The following is a 17,556-nucleotide window of genomic DNA, read 5'->3' as shown; positions in this document are numbered from 1 at the left end:
GACATTTAAATCGCGATGCTCGTAGACAATTTTCAAGTTCATGAAATCTCTCTAAAATAGTCTATAATTTGTGTTGGTTTACGAAATACTTTTTATTCCCTTTCGAGCTCGCTCTCCACCCTATTAGGAAATTTTTGGTGTGGCAGCTGTGGACGTAGCAAGAATGCAAATCGTAGGGTGCGATAAATCGTCCACTATAAAATAGGCAATGGCTACTTTATGACGTAACAAACAAATGTCGCATCTTTTATAAAGAAAGTTGTTATCTCATTAGGCCTTTCAGCGCAGTCCATATATTGTCTTCCAATATAACTTTTAAGATGCAAAATAAATGTAATCGTGATTACTTTTCCAATGTAATCGTAGTTGTAATCGACTACTTCCTGATTTTGCTGTAATCGTAATCGTAATCGTAATCGCGTCATTCAGAAGTAATCGTAATCGCAATCGATTACATTCACGAAGTAATCACCCCATGTCTGCTGCCGAATAGGTTATCGTGTTTTGCTCACACAATGCAACTGTGTATCGTGCACGCTCTGAAAGATATAAAAGGCAAGTTACCCGATGAATCAGAAGATGCCAAGCAAACACCCGATCTCCCACGGACTTACGGGTACGTCCACAATTGTGCCCAGTCGTCCCACGTCCCACTTTTAGTGACTGAGGACTTGCTCAGTAGGTCACAAATTGACGTCCAATTATGTAACTCCAAGAGACCCCCAGAGGAAGTAACTTTAAGAGTGCTCCTATGCCAGTCACCAATGACCATTCCAGTGGATGTCATAATAGTGTGATGCCTGGATGCCACCAACACAGGAGTTGATTTGGATGTCCTTACTGGGAAATCGTTTCTATGAACTCAAATGTGCATTATTCTGCAGTCAATGCTGAATACGTTGTGTTGAATACAGTCATGATACAAGTGAAATCTAGTGGAGTGAAGCCGTGAATGTTGATATGGTGTGACTTTCTCATCGCGTGGAACTTCACAAGCCCGGCTGTCGATCATTGCGGTCGCACAGTGCTAAAGAGGCTCGATATAATGTGCGATACAGAGACACAGTGGCTTATTTTATTGTGACATTACTGGGTCGAAAATGCCCACATCAGGGGCAAATACTCGTAATGCATGTGAAATATTCCGATATCAGAACTTGATAATCGTCATGATGGGATTGTGATGACTATTCCAATCACGGAACAACGCAGTAAGCAATCCTCTCGGCTAATTCGATAATGGAGTCGAACACGCCTGTTGCTTCAGATTCATCCAACCATAAAACCAGAAGCCCGCCTTCTTCTATTTGGCGAGCATCGCGCATGCGCAGCGCGTTTAATTCAATTTGATCACCGTATGTAGCAATGGCGGAGGGACGAATTATCACAGTAATGGTTTAGTTCATAATTGGAAACGTTAACAGCGTGGACTGTGAGATGTCTCTATCATGAGTACCGGAAGGGCAGGGAGCTTGGTATTTGAGTGCTATATTTAATAAACAGCAATAGTCTCGATCATCATGAACTGCTGATGCGATATAATGAATTCGATTATATGATTATAGTGACACGGCTGTAATATCACCTACAGACGGAATTGATCGACCCGCTGCTAATCGGTAACTCATGCAAGCCGATAATTCTTGTAGTAGGCTACATTTGATACTATATGATAATGTATTGATCATAGAAGTCTGATTTATTGTGCTCTGTTCCATAATGTCTCACAAGCAATAACTTGCCATTTCATGTGCATCCTGTGAAAAGTTTTACAAGGATTTCCTAGGACTGCAGGACCCAATCAGCAAACCAGATGCCGCATAAAGTAATGTACCGGTATTTTATAACATCGGTATATACTGAATTTTGAAATGTTATGTATAGGCTTACAGAAATGTGGAATGTTCCTTTATGGAATGTGAGATTGCTGAATTTGTGGATGCATGAAGATTGTAGCATCACATTAACATCCATTTTCATATTTTTGTGTCCACAACAGTATATAACCATAACCATCTATAATAGCGTTAATAAAATAATTGAGGCTTTCAGTGAACATGTAAGAATTTTTGGCAATATTGGTTTATATTTAGGGTACGGTATTTTAGGAACAACATTATAATAGTTTGTTAGCCCATCTTTAACCTCGCTCTAATCAAAGGATACTCAAACACTAAACCAATTATAAACTCTATAAACTTAACATGTTCATGGCCTGGTGCAGACGGGTTGTTGGCAATGTTACCGCAATGTTGGCACGGCCTCCGCGCATACTTTTATTGCTTGATTATAACTTTCGATATTAGTATATATACACGGAAACATTGCCTACATTGCAGCAGTATCAAAAAAGTAGGCTATGGATGGGCCCTAAGGAAGGCTGATTGCTCATGGTCATCTTGCCGTCGATAAGAAAACACAACCTTATTATCAATGGATTCTTACTATATATGGATGGGACATATCTGTGTTTGTGTATACAAAGTTACTTCATTTCTACCAGGAGACTAGATATTGAACAGGCAATGTTATGTAGTTCTAAACTTCAGAGGAAGGCGCCGCAGTGGTGCATTGTTCATGGATCAAGATGTTAAATTATGTAAGTTGAAGTTACAAACTATATATGATGATTTATGATATTTCATTAATTAGCATTTTATTACCCTGAAAAAAGTGCCATCGATGATGCGGAAATATACAATTGACGGTGGTTCGCAATCGGGCTGCTAAAACGTGCTGGGTGGAACTATAATTTTATTATAAACTGCATTGTAATAGTGGCACAGAGCGTGTAATTTCAGTAGGCTGTCTTGAAAATAGTCACATACTTGGCTCGAATCATAAGAATTGATACTCGTTCGAGATTTGAGTAACCATACCAATGTGCTCAGCCCTACTGATTAGTCATTGTAGTGAGTAGAATGTGCGAATGGTCCAGCTTGAACTTCATTGTCTTTTTTTTACAGGATATTCTAGATTCCTGGCTTGGCTTCTTGACAAATGGCTTCACTACAAACATTATAATATCTTTGATTATTTAGATCGGCAATGTCTTCAATTGATAGTGTTCAACAACGTCAAGAACACTGCAAAGTATGTCTTGATGACTGGAACCAAAAACGTTCGGAAGAACTACTGCCACATGGAACAAGCGTTGCTGTAAAATCGGTGCTGCGTCATCCTCAGGAAACAGTCAAAAGGTATAAAACATTGAATACACTTCATGGAAACCAGAGGCTGTGAAAGTAATCATCTTTTGAACTGAAGTAGATGTAATGTTATGGATTTATACACACCTAGAGGTAACAACTTTAAAGTTGCGTTAGATCTACTCGAAATGGAAGTAGATAATGCACTTCTGGAAAGTATACAAATAATAAGTTTGAAAAAGTAGATTTGGTCGAGGTGTTGCGTAGGCATTCTTAGCGTTTAATCATAGTTAGTGGTCAAAGTACATATTGTTTGCACCGGAGTTTAAATAGTTGCAACGCCTTGAATTTCTACTGTACAATTAGCCATTTACCAGGCTTGTAAAATTCACTTCAAAATGAAGTAAAAAGTTCTAAAAGAAGATTTTGTGCTCTATTCTATCCCAGGGGTTTTTGAACAGGGCCCGTAGACCCTTTTGTGGTACGATATGCATCGTGGAATTAGACCTATATGCTGTGGTTCTCGTGCTATGCGCAATTTTATGTGAATTGACTATCTGATTTTAATATAGGTACCATCAGAAATTGTGTTGAAAATAAATTTTGGGCTGCTAGAAATCTTATGAGTAGCATGAAGTGTGCGATCGCTAAGGCTAAGAAACAATGCTATTACTATGGCTAAAGTTGTTGATATGTTCCAATAATAATCGAAGCCAACATCTAATTCTGAATTAATTTGACTTTGGTAATGACAGTAGCAACAGCCTACTTATCACGACTATATCAAAACCCGGATTAGGCTACACCGCTCAAATGCTCTGATAGCAGATCAAATTTCAGTAGATTTTAAAATACAACTGTGACACGTCAAAGGTCCACCAACTGAAATAGTATAACCCAGAGTTTGATGATGTCATGATGCATCCTATTGCATCATCTCTATAACTCATTATTTTGACAAATTATGCCCAGCACAAAAATAATTTTATTGAAATATTCAAAACTGTGATTTTTTTCGTGTCAAACGTGAATAATACAATAGTAAATTATATTCTCGAGATGTTTGTGGAATGCCTGTCTGCAAGCTCCCGTCAAATAAGGCCTACATGGAAATTATACATTGAATATCCCTATCTTGCTGCGTCGTCAAAAATCCGGAAATTGACCTGCGACCACATTTGAATTTGAAGCCTCTGCTCTATATGATGTGACAACATTATGAACAAGGAAAAGTTGAAATATCTATCTCGTATGCGAATTCGAAGAAAATGAATACCGGCTCTACATCATATCGAAGAATGTTTTTTAGATTTAAGATAATTCCTATTTTATTGTACTTTGAGACAATACATTTGTCATTCACACGATCGTGCGTAGCTACGTCCTACATGTGCCGTGTTCTGCGATATGACGAATCTATGTTTTTAGGCCTCGCAGTGGTACATAGAATCGGAATTCTAATTCTTGTTGAATACAATTTATGTACCCTAAAAGATCATCTGTTTCGACTTATCGTTGCTCTATTCAGATTCGTGGCAAGCCCTAGTTGTAGTAGGTGATAAGTTCCAAATAAAGGTGGTCAAAGTATTCATCGTTAGTACCGTACTAAATAGTATAAATAGCGATTTACAAGACATCAAACTACTTCCAAGTGTCGACATGGTCAAAATATGGAGACTTGAGGAATGTCGTAGTTGTATGCTTTTAAACAGAGATAAGGAAAGCAATCATGTTCAGCACTCAATTAGAAATATTTGTAGCGTCAGTAGTCTAGTACAAGTAAGAGTAACGCAATGTATTTCTACTCGGGTTCAAGCACTCAAGCAGCGATATGCATGGCTTATCAAAACTATTTTAGGTAAAGTAGAAGTTCTGGAAAGTACTGAAGTATGTACTTGAGGTGTTTCCACAATATAATTTGATTGACGGGTTTCATACCCTGTATCACAACGTCAGAAGCTCCCGTGCTCGAGTAGACATTGTAGTATCGTCATAAATTATCACTCAGCACAAGTAGAAGTAGCGGATCACAATTAATGCATGAGGGAATAGAAATTGAAGCAGCTCTGACGCAAATTTCATGTGCTATGTCAGCAGAGTGGCTCTACAAATGATTTGCTGACATTGTTGTATATGTTTCAGGCAAAACAAAGACCAAGAAGAAAACTGTTGTTGCAACCAAGTTTATTGCGAATACGCACTCGCGCTCTTAACATGATGCGGTGCAAATGATGCATCGTTTTATAATATGCAATGTAAATTTTACTTATGATTGCTCCATGCTTTTCCCTGTTTTAGTTGTATTAGCAGTTGTACTTTTTCAAAGTCATGTGACACGTTTATTTCTAATTTCATGATGCACTTCAATTGAAATTTTTGTAATGGTAATATAAAATTGACTTAGAACTTGCTGTTATATGCAAAATCCCACTGACACATTTATTCGTAGTGATTTCCTGATCGATTTTTCACGTAAGCCTGAACTTTGTTTACCAGTATTAGTTCATTAGTTAATGTTGTACTTGTATTTTGCAATTGTCGTTTTGCAGTAACCCAATATAAACAGTTCGTTAGTTTATATGATGTTGAATTCCATGTAATTGCACCAGGTTAGGAGGGGAGTCCTGATATGGTAATCCTGAGGAATAGAACAGGTGGTAAATGACATATCCATAGGGAGTCACGTCGCGTCCACAGTAGGTCTGACGCATCCATAGGGAGTCACGTCACGTTCACAGCAGATCCAATGAGTCCATATGGAGTCGCTCCACGTCCATAGTAGACCAACTCAGGAAGTGTTTAGGACGCTTCTAGTAGTCGACAAATCCACTCCAGGGAAGTAACACTGGGCATCCTGCGTCTTTTCCGCAGGAAGTCAACTGGACATCGGGTGTTTGCTGGGTGGACTATCGAAACGACTTGTGATCCACTCTACGATTACTAAAGTATCGAAAGTAGCAAGAACACTGCGGTCCAGTACAGCAGCAAGCGAGTTTCTTCGTCAGAGGAATATTTATATATTGACAAAAAAACAGACAAGATGGAATTCGTCTTTGAAAATGCTCCGGTCATTTGCAAAGGCAGGCAAAGATGTATTGAATGCGGCCATTGGAGAATTGTCTAAGACTGAGAAGGAAAAGAGCACACTGACATTAGGCATTTCAGAGCTTGTTGTTATTACAGAACTAGTTGACGTGCTGAGTCCATTTGCAGCCGCGATGTCTCAAGTTGAAGGGGAGAGCAAGTTTACAATCAGCAATGTGTGTGCTGTTGTCATCGGTTTCAAAAAGTCGATGGAAGAGATGATATTGAAACTGCACATATGCCAAATCTTGCCTCGCATCTTACTTGATCAGATCGGCATGAGGTTGAACCCTTATCTCAATAAAGAAGATTTTCGACTTGCAACGTTTTTAGACCCACGATTTAAAGCCGACTGGGTCGAAATTGAAGAAGAGAGAGCTCTACTGAAAGAAGCTTCAATACAGTCGACGAAAGAACTCCTGAAAAGAAAAGCTGCCATTGAAGTCGATAACTGCGAACAACCTAGTTTCGACGGCAAACAGTCCAGCGGCTCGTCCGACTCCGATGAAAAAGAGATAGTTATCATTGGCTTGTTCTCTTTCATGCCCGCAACTAAATCAAGAAAAAAGAGGAAGATTGCTGCAGATGTATAGAAAGAAAATGTAGAGGATGAAGTTGAAAGATATTTCGCAGCAGATCGTGAAAGCATGGATTGCAACGTTTTGACTTACTGGAAAAAAGAAAATCGATTTCCTCATCTCAGGGCTGCTGCTGGAGAACTCTCAGGCATGACTGCAATGATTCCATCAGAAAGAGTTTTCAGCCATGCGGGAGAACTGTATAGGGCGAAACGAGACAATCTTGGTGTGTAGACATTAGCCATTCTTATGCTTATTAAAATGAACTCTGATTTGATATGAAGTGAAGTTAAATTTTGTTCTCTTTCTTTCTTATACGGGATTTCATTAAAAAGTTTTTACGAATTCGGTAATCCTAATTCTAATTTAATTTTGAAAAACGATAAAACTCTAATTCTAATTCTAATCTAATTTGGAAAAACTGCGTAGCTCTAATTCTAATTCTAATCTAATTTGGAAAAACTGTGCGGCTATAAATCTAATTCTAATCTAATTTGGAAAAAACTGTACAGCATTAATTCTAATTCTAATCTAATTTGGAAAAAACTGTGCAGCTCTAATTCTAACTCTAATCTAATTTGGAAAAGCCGAAATTTTTCTAGTTGTCCAAGTCTGACAGGGCCATCTGTCGTACGGCGTTCAAAAGGGTGTACGTTAGACTCGGACTGAAGTGTATTTGATGTGGATTTACAGTGCTTCTGCGGGCCGTATTATTGTAACATTAAAATAGCCATAATCGCAATTTATTATAAATTATCAATTTTCTGTGAAGTATAGGTCACCACCGCGACAAATCGTAATGGAATGGGGATATAGTGCAGCCCATTAAACTCTGTAGTCGGTCCAAAATGTCCGGCCTTAAAATCGTTGGACATGATGTACGAGTTGCATGAATTGATTGTGTCATTGGATTGAATGTTCTGAAATCACAACTTCAGCACTATAAGACCCATCACCGAAATCATTCTATGAATTGTTTGAAGCTAGCCCAGAATCGTTTTGCTATCCGAGTTATAGTTAGGGTTCCGGTTTAAATCATTTTGCCTCTGATTAAAATCGATTTTAATCGAGTAATTAATTCAAATCATGATTTTTTTGATTTTTTTGGTTTTTTTACTCATAATAACAACAACAACACGAACAACAGAAAATGGGATGAATGACGACACTGTCAATCAAGGTGATGAAGGATAACGCTTAAACTTTCACAATGTGGGGCTGTGAATCATCATCCACATAGCTGTAAACGTACAACCTATGTGGTAATGATGGGTCGTTAGAATCATTACTGATCCGTTCTAGTAGCGACGAAACATGTTGATTTATCTCGGGACCATCCATAATAGTTGCATCTTCATCTTGATTGGTCTCTGCCAGCAAACTGTTGATCTTCATGAACTCTTTACTGCTTTGTTAGTACCATAGTCCATGAAGTGATCTTTCACTCGCAGCATCACTTCAAGATTTGCCTGTGGCAAGCAATCACGACTCTTGTTTGCAGTTGCGGCCGCACATGGCCGATGCCCCGCACAAGATGCAGCATGTGCAACGGACGAAAGGCGAGTCTTGAAAGTTCTGGAGAACACCGGCATGATCCATCCAGAATAATGCTGGCTGATGAATTAGATATGGTACCGAAATACTCGATTCTGCTTCGAAAATTCCTGAAAATCGAGGGAAGATAAGAGACATTCAGTGTGTGTGGAGTACACAATTATACTCACCAACTTTACAATCATAATCAATCCAATCCAGCGTTCGATTATAGGTTACCAGCAGACCAATCATTGCATTCTGGTTTCATCTTCGAAACTAATCATTTTGCCAGGTCTCGAACAACTCTTTTGCGATTCATGTCCATTGTCCAAGCCACATACTCTAACTCATCTTTTACAACATCAGACTTCATAGTCCGCACAAAGAGCAATAGTCTTTTTAATCTCGAGCTTGAGCCACATCCAGCTTGATAAGAGAAGGGCAGCAGAGGTATTGTCCAGAGATTGCTGCAAAAATGCAAGATTTTTAATTCAGACATGCGATTAGTCAAAAAAAGTTTTCAACCCACTGGTCGAAATCTTTTCTTTCTATATGTTTTGATGTCGCTATCAGTACTTACAGTTATTCTATGTAATTGGAGCTTGCTTGTTCTGAGCACAGCATGCATGTTTAGTCAAAAACCAAGTGCCATATTGTCTCTCTCTCTTTCTGAAGTAAAATTAAATGTAAATGGCAATCTCACGAGCTATCATATTTTTGGTTAACATATACAAGCGGGATTGTCCAATAGATGTTCGCCAATGGCAAACGTTATGGCCTTTTGATTGCTCAGCATCGAGCTTGAGGGGATGAGGCAAAGGTGAGATTTTCGCCAAACGTCGTGCGCATGTTCTGATAAATCTAGCCCTTGGGACTGCTGTTTTACGGTATCCGTTCCTGTTTACGGTACACACAGATTCGTTTCTATTTTAATCTATAACCAGTATTCAAGCAGCTATATAAATATGAATCACACATAATGACATGGTATCTTACTTGCACTTGTGTTCACATCCCACAGCCACACAGCTAGTTGGCCCATCGTTCCATCCCACAATAACTGCAAACTGCTTTTTGCAACGCTTAGGCATCAGAGATGAGGGAATCTTTCTATAGAGACTCCGGATTGCGCTTCCTTTTCGGTATCCCACGAGTGCCTCGGAAATAGCAGCAGCATGTCGCAGACAACTACCTATCCACAGGACCACAGCACAAACGCTAACATATTGATTGACTACCGCTCTTTGCTCTTTTCCCGCCTGTCTGTCAAATAGCTGAACCATGACGGTGCCGGTGACGAAATACTACGTCCGGTTTATATAAAACGCACATGATTGTCCGATAATAGACCACATTCACGCATCTCGTCAGAAAATTTGAAAAAATCAAAAAAATCATTAAAATCAAAATGGTGAAATTAAAATCAAAAATCAACGAAAAAAACCTGATTTAAATCACACTGATTTAAATCAGCCTGATTTAAACCAGAACCCGAGTTATAGTTGTATTACACCATAGTGGAGAAAAAAGTAATCACGCAAAATGAGTTCGTGGGTGCGGCGATTAGATAATTGTGTTTCGCGAAATACGTCGATCATAACGCATATATACAGGGCTGATGCCAGACTACGACTAAATCAAAGGGAGCTTAGAATATGCCAACTTATATCGTCGTTACCGTCACTGCTTTAGCGGCTCCTAACTGTACTGAACCAGGCAATCATCGTATTTTGCCAATTCCATTGTTCGCGAAAAAAGGTGTTACGACTTGCTACTTTTAAAGCCCATCCATCCATCCATCCATCCATCCATCGCTTTTAAGGTATTCAAGTGAAAGGCAAGAGCATGAGGTAACATTTTGTAGTCTGTTGACTGGTACGGCCCGCGAGTGATTTGAAGGCTTGAATCCGGCCCGTGACGCAATTTGAGTTTGACACCCCTGCTCTAACGGAAAGAAAATTAAAACCATGTCGCTCACAAAAGGTTACCGAACCCTGTAGCTAGGCTAAAGTGTCACATGCTCAAATATCGTTTTTCACAGTGTCGGATGCTCAAATGTTACGCAACCCTCTTGATTAATGGGGGTGTTGAAACATCTCTTCAGGGTTTATGCAGACAATATGGTGCACATGACGAATCCCATGAATAGTTTACTTTAATTTTACGGGTCAGTGACGCCACGCATCTTCGATTGTGACGTAAAAGTTGACATAGCTGTATGGTTCTTTGCAAATTAAAATTGGAAATTCGGGGTAAATAAGGCTCTTTCGTCGAAAAAGGCTCCAAGTCCCCGTCCAATAGGAAGAGCCGCAATTGCAATTTGAAATACAAAGTTTGATCGATGATTCTCCAATTAAGTTGGCATCTGTAAACCATTCATCACGATATTCCCGTTGCATTTAAATACGGGACGGCATTTCCTGTTCGATCAGGCTCAAGCGTCGACAGTGGAAGCGGCACATTTATTCATTACGATATTCCTATCGTTTACCGGCTATAGTGAACATACTCCTCGAGAAACTACTCTACGGCAATGAAGATGAAGGTAATTTCAGTCATATTTCTAGTAGCATGTTAGAAATATTTCCGCATTATATGTTGCGCTATTCGGTCGGCACTATATCTTGGAATTGCACAATACAATATCCTCTGTCGCTGTCGACAGTGATACCGACAGCCTTGTAGGAACTAGGAATCATGCTGGTTTATATAGTCGACACGGCCATTTCATATCAGGGTTGCCAACAGCGGGAAGGCTCTGGGTACCAGATTTTTCGTAAAAGAGTGCCAAACTGACTGGCATAGAGGGAGAGGAGCGAGTTTCGACAGCCTTATTAAGTTTAATTGGGCTGCAAGGGGAAGATCGTACGATCTACGCCTTGGTAGAATTCAGTTCTCTCCGGATAGGGTCGTCAAGTCAAGCCTGTAAAGGTCCAATATAACAAAAGTGGCTGAAGGAAAAACGGTGGGCAAACGTGTTCATAGACCAGACAGGTTCGTGGCAACACGGATTACATGTATACCTTGGCGATCTAGATATTAGATTCGGCCCATTTAGATAGTCTAAGGCAGTGCTTTTCAACCTTTTTGAGCTTCATTCGCACTTTTTTTGTAAAATAAATTTCATTCGCACCAACTAACTGAATATTGATATACAAAAAAAAAAACGAAAATACAACATTTATTTGCTCAGATGTGCAACAAATCGGCTACTATGTATCTTAAGCTATCAAGTGTCTCATGAAAAATGCTACTATTTTCGCTCGTTTTGATTTCAGCTATTTCACTAAAACCCGCCTTCTACTAGTTAACTAGTGCTTGGATGGTCAGGTCTTAAAGCATGGGCACCAACACGCGGCCGGCGGGTCGCATGAGGCCCGCGATGTCATATTTTGCGGCCCGGATCTGTTTTCAGAAGAACGCCCAGTACTTGGATTCATTTCTGTTTAAAAATAGTGTCGACGTTGTTCAAAATGTGCTATTCTCCCTTTAGAAACGCGAACCGCCCTCCTTAAACGTGAAACCCCATCCTTTTGAAATGGCCCTTCAGACCCTAATACTCGGTTGCAATTCAATAAGTCGTATTATCAGTGTTGCGCACGGCCAAATAACGAAAGGCGTGATACCAATTAGCGAGATTCGTCATTGCGCATTGCACTGCAAATGTAACGTGACACGAGCGACACGATCTTCCGCCGAGATAATTGCGAAATCCGGTCATTTACTGCCGCGCGCTCGGCAATCGTTGCTAGCCTGATCTATCGCGTCTCCAACAGGCCTAGTTCCGCTGGCGTGAATAATCACATCTGCAATTCGCCGTGTGTGCACGATATCATCGCTGATCTACACAATCGCATCTGCATTGGCTTGGTGCGCACGATATCATCGCTGGCCTGCACAATCGCATCTGCAATAGGCCTAGTATACGAAAGATATCGCTAGCCTAACTACCGCGTCTTGGGCCCACCATACTTTGGCCGGGGCTACGTAAGACGCATTGGTCAGCGCGCGTATTTTATTGTTCGATGCCGTGATAAGCGCAGGTATTCAATTGCTCACGACAGATCAGGCAGTCGCTAATTAACAGCTCCTTCGGACTCGTCGACAAGCTTATCATACACGTATAATCGTCAACACGAGGATGTTGTATAATCATTATTTACGCATGTATTTAACCCTAATGAATTGATGCTATATTACCAGTACCGTAACTGCCGCACCCCAAACCCAATTTATGCAATATTGACAAAAATATTTCGCGCTAGGCGCAATTTCAAGTCGCCAAATATCTTGATTATTGGGTGCTCTTCCCCCAAGAAAAAATACGCAAGATTTATAGAAATGGGCATATCGGCGTTGGCCATTACCGCGGCACGAAGCACAAATACATATAACGTTTTAGGCCATGAAACATGCGACTCCAAGAAGTGTGCCAGAATGATCGCAGCGAGACAAACACACACGACAAATACCATCCTGCAGGAAAAAATTATATGCCATTGAAGAAATACCAATCCGAAACCGTGTGATCTTTCAGTCTAGTACGTTTGAGCGACTCTATATTTTTATATAGCAGACAGGAGGTCACGAAATATCATCATCTACCAAAGTCATACCAACGGGCCCGCCCGCCCGAAGATGTTCAATCATTATTTACGGACTGTACAGTTTCAAAGACACCTCACTCAGCTCTACCGGTAAAACTCATTACGTGAGCAGAGAGGACAAGACATTGATAGCAATATATATGCAATTCCCGATCTTATTGACCGATTTTATCATGAATTATCGAAAATTTCCGCGCTTAGGGCTGGCTCACTGAAGTTCGGTTTATCACCATATGGGGGCCCAGGAACAACGTTGTGGGGGGCTGACGAAGTGCTGTTACGGCCCTGTATATTACTAAATTCGGTAAAAATCGAACCCGTCCCTTTATTTCAACCACCCTCCCCTATTTTCGGCTGGCTTCGCCGAACAGACAGATAGTCCTGGCACAGTGTCGATCCAAAATTATACCCTTTGCGGTATATACTTGATTAACTCCTGAAAATGTAAAATTTGCGTTACTGTAACTTGCAAATGGCAGTCTGTAATGATAGTATTTACTATTGTCCTGGTGCCTAGCACTAATCGAACAGGTACTACGGAAGTATTGATGATTGTTTAGCGAAAGTAAGCAGAAAGTGAATTTAACGTCATTTTCCCAGCCTCAGACGGGCTGCTATATGTCTGTCACTACACCAGCTTCCAAACCAGGGTTTTGGTTACGTAATAATTATAGTGCGAAAATATCAATACACTACGGCTTGTGAGAGCTGCGACGTCGTAAGTTAAACAAGTTTTTACAATTGCGTCGCAACAACTAAAGTTACACTGCGCTTGAATTTCGTATTGTGTTTATTTGAAAAGCAATTGTTATTCATGATTTTCATTCGCACTCATCCGGGATTTTCATTCGCACCGTTCGCACCATGTTCGTCATTCGCACTGCAAATTTTTTCATTCGCACGAGTGCGAACCGTCACACAGGTTGAAAAGCACTGGTCTAAGGTAATTTATTTTCCAAAATAAATTATAACAGAATTACAGACCGCACCAGTCCCTTATTGCGAGACTTCTACCTTTAAACCTTTTTGAAAGGTTCTGTGTGAACGCGAACGTGAACTATTGCTAATTCCAACCCTACTTTTCAGTTTCAGTGAGATGATAGCCTATATTAACATACACGATACCTAGTGACAACTCGGGCCACATAATGCCACAATGATGAAGTACATACAGACGTTTTAAACGTTGCCAAATGTCAGGGAAATGTGGTACCGATGGATTAAAAATTGCAAAATGATCTCTGGCCCTCACATCTTCAGCCGAGAATAGCGGATCTTTTGCTTTCCCAACATTTGATACAAGCTTTAACTATCGCCGGCATTTACATGGATATACTCCTTTTCAAAAAATAAACGTTTAAAATTTGCTGCTCGACGGGTGGGTCCAATGGCACACGACCATGGGACCTATGAGACATACGTTCAAAACTCAAATTTTTGAACTTGTTTTGTTGTGTACTGTAATCTAAGCCACAGCATGCCAATGAAGAATGTTTTGTCGCCACCTACAAGAATAAAATAAATTATATCAACTCAAATGTTGGGATTAAATCACGTTTTGATTTCCGCCGAAACTTACAAAATTAAAGCAACATGCATATTACCGGAAAATCGACCTTTTGACTTTCAAATACCTCGTAATAGCGATAAAACACCACAGGTAACTATGATTTACAGCATCTATATATTTAGGCGTGTTTCTGTTGTTAAGTGATTAGTTGGTTCAACTATTTTGCTTGATTAGGCTCTGGCACCATAGGTTCCCCCCCTATAAATATGGTAATTGAATTAAAAATAGTTAACTCGATGATGGTATTGATTTAAAAAATATGTGCCAATATATACCCTAATACAAGCCCTATAATTCACACCAAAAATTATTGCGGGTTTGTTAGTCTGGAAGGTGATATAGAAATATGTATATGTCGATCCAAATTTACTTTGCACCCCCTAAAACGTAAATCATTTGCCACAGGCCCCATAACTCACGCAGGTCGAAGTTTTTTGCATGTGAGGAAAGATTCTGCCAGCATGCCATTGTGGACGAAGTCGCGTACTGTAATCATGGGATTTTCACATAGAATTTTTCAAGTATTTTCGGTCCCAGTGTTTCGTCGGTACCACATCTCCCCTACCTACTGAGGCAATTAAATGCTATAATAATCCCATAAAATCAATATCTTCCATCGCATTAACAACGATTTCGACGAGGACTTGCAAGGGAATACAAGCTAACGCTAACCCCTTAAAGGTCTACGCCAGACCGGACAATGTATAATCGGCGTCCACGTTGATATTGAGCAGATTTTATAACGGGTTTCTATACATACTACCAATATCACCCCATTAACAAGTTATACAGCGGAAGCCAATACCGTAATCGCACGGATTTGTTTTTTATGATACAATAGACATATGAAATCAAGATTGACACCGTAGGCATGCTCGATTTTTCACATCAGACAATTATATCAATTTCATTGATTGGTTGAATAAACATAATTTGCTAACTACTTAGATGTAGCGTATTTCGCTCTTGATGTTGTGTGATTGCGGGTCAAGCTCACAGCTCAGAGTCACAAAATATTCACCAACGGAAAGCTGAATATTTCGAGCAAACATTTGTAACAAAGCCAGTGAAGTTTTTAAGATTGTGAAGGTGCATGCTCGTTTTGTGTTGATTTCTTCATGTTGACAGCGCTATGCATAGAGTTGTCCGCAGTTGAAATGCAATAAATTTCTACCAAAGATGTTATAATGACGTGAAAAATGTAATATATGAAAAAGGTTCACAGCGCAGAACCTATTAAGGTTCGTATGTGAACGTGGACCTCGGAATTGATGAGGTTCACTCGGGTGATGAGCATAGGATGGACTCGGATAGCATTCGGACGGGATATTGGGCAATTTCGTGGCAGTCGGATAGGATTCGGATATTAGCACAGTATTTTTTCGGATATTTCCGGATAGTTGGTAACAGAAGGGAAGTTTGATTACAAGCCCGCAGAAAGAAGTCATCAATTCGATAACCTCACACAGACAGTTGACACCTTGCGATATGACTCTAAAAGGTTTGTCAATGGTCCAAGCAAATAGAAGTCAAGTAACACCACTACCATCAGAGAGTAGACAATATTAAGAATCCAATCATAATACCACATTTATTTGGTAAAACACATTACCAAGTGTAACATATTTGCCAATGTATTGAAATATAACAAGTGAACTGATAAAAAAATGGTATGGTTGAGATTGGACATGACCTCTTTTGACCTAGTTGTCGGCACCAAGGCTTTCTCACCAAGTAGTTTGTCAGTGTCCTTCCCAAAATAGAAGGCACCGAAGGCAGAAGGTATTCCTTCCACGTCAGTCGCAGAAGGTATTCTTTCTATATCCGTCACAGAAAAGTATTTGCCTACTCTCTTGATATGCAGTTTTTGAACCCATAGCCGAATGTCACCATCCAAGTTGTTGTTGTTTCAGTCTTCCAGAGATCAATATACGTCAAATTGCTCCTTGCGTCCTTGTTTCGTGACTATGATTGTCGTGCAACCACAGTAATTGCATGATGCCATATCAATCAACACTATACTGCAGTGTTTGTGTTACAGAACAATCTTTATCCACCGCCATATTTCCAGTAAGCTCATGATCATAACAGAATACACCCTGATGACGTTCAGCGATATAATAAGTCCATTTTGTTAGAATATATTTGGAGAGTGGATTTGGGACTTTGCGTCGACCATCGTGGTAAGTCGATTTACCAGCTGTACACACACTTGCAGCCGGGCTAATCAAGGAAGAATGCGCATACCGACATAAAAAAAAGTAACTTTCTGGAGTCAGATAATAATATCAGAAAATAATACACCTATACAAAATGTAGAATACCAATAACCAAGTCCCCTTTAATGTCATTTAAAATACATGTACACGCAGACCTCACCAAGGCAAACTAATTACATCCTACGACGCTATAAAATTAGGAATTCCTGCACAGTTAACTCTCGTGTTCCCTTCCTTCAGCACTCAGCAGTCACACTATCTTCAATATGATTGACGGAATCAATCATCCATAACTGGTTATTAATTCTTTTGTCAACTAATAGGCCATTAAACTAGAGTTTGATTTCAGTTGAATAATTATGAGAAAAAACATTATTGTGATTACGGTGCTATTCTATTTGATTTAAACTCCGGAAACCTTATAAACAGTTTGAAAGCCAACGCCGAGAGCGATGATCAGTGCGTTAGTGATGAGTGAGGTATCTTAAGTAAGTGAAGCTCCATCGACTGCTCAAAGTGTTTATTACTTGGACGTTGCCGAACTATTCTCTTGATTGTGGCTTTGAGCAGTGATTTCGTACTGCCTGGGTTTCGCTTCTTCATTGTATTGGATTAAGGAATGCCGACGTCTTGCGAGTTAGCAGTAACCAACGTAACACAGCAAGAGTGAAGTGTGGAGATATTGCATCCGATTTATGAGACACTGGCTTTGCTAAATGCAGTAATTGCTATGTTCAAGCGAAAAAAAAAACTTTTCAAGTGGCACAATGCACCTTTGAAACCACATCCGAAAGGCCAATGACACTGCACATT

General features: G+C 39.9%; 1 protein-coding gene and 1 long non-coding RNA gene across 2 annotated transcripts; one reads left to right on the top strand and one right to left on the bottom strand.

Moving 5' to 3' along the window:
* The first annotated feature begins 1,854 nt into the window (after positions 1 to 1,854).
* LOC145436110 (uncharacterized) lies at positions 1,855 to 5,440 on the top strand. The gene is made up of 3 exons (XR_013914177.1): positions 1,855 to 2,599; positions 3,042 to 3,200; positions 5,292 to 5,440. It is a non-coding gene; the product is annotated as an uncharacterized LOC145436110 (long non-coding RNA).
* Positions 5,441 to 7,827: 2,387 nt separating this feature from the next.
* On the bottom strand, positions 7,828 to 9,846 carry LOC145436109 (uncharacterized). Its single transcript, XM_080313390.1, has 3 exons — positions 9,344 to 9,846; positions 8,536 to 8,814; positions 7,828 to 8,475 (listed from the first exon to the last, which is right to left on the bottom strand). Exons 1-2 carry the CDS (start codon positions 9,628 to 9,630, stop codon positions 8,628 to 8,630), a joined length of 474 nt encoding a protein of 157 aa, XP_080169516.1. The 5' UTR covers positions 9,631 to 9,846; the 3' UTR covers positions 7,828 to 8,475; positions 8,536 to 8,627.
* Between the last annotated feature and the right edge of the window lie 7,710 nt (positions 9,847 to 17,556).

This window comes from Botryllus schlosseri, chromosome 3, assembly GCF_051294905.1.
Source record: "Botryllus schlosseri isolate E-star chromosome 3, Bs_hap1, whole genome shotgun sequence".
Classification (NCBI taxonomy): Eukaryota; Metazoa; Chordata; class Ascidiacea; order Stolidobranchia; family Styelidae; genus Botryllus; species Botryllus schlosseri.
This window is presented reverse-complemented; position numbering and strand designations above follow the sequence as displayed.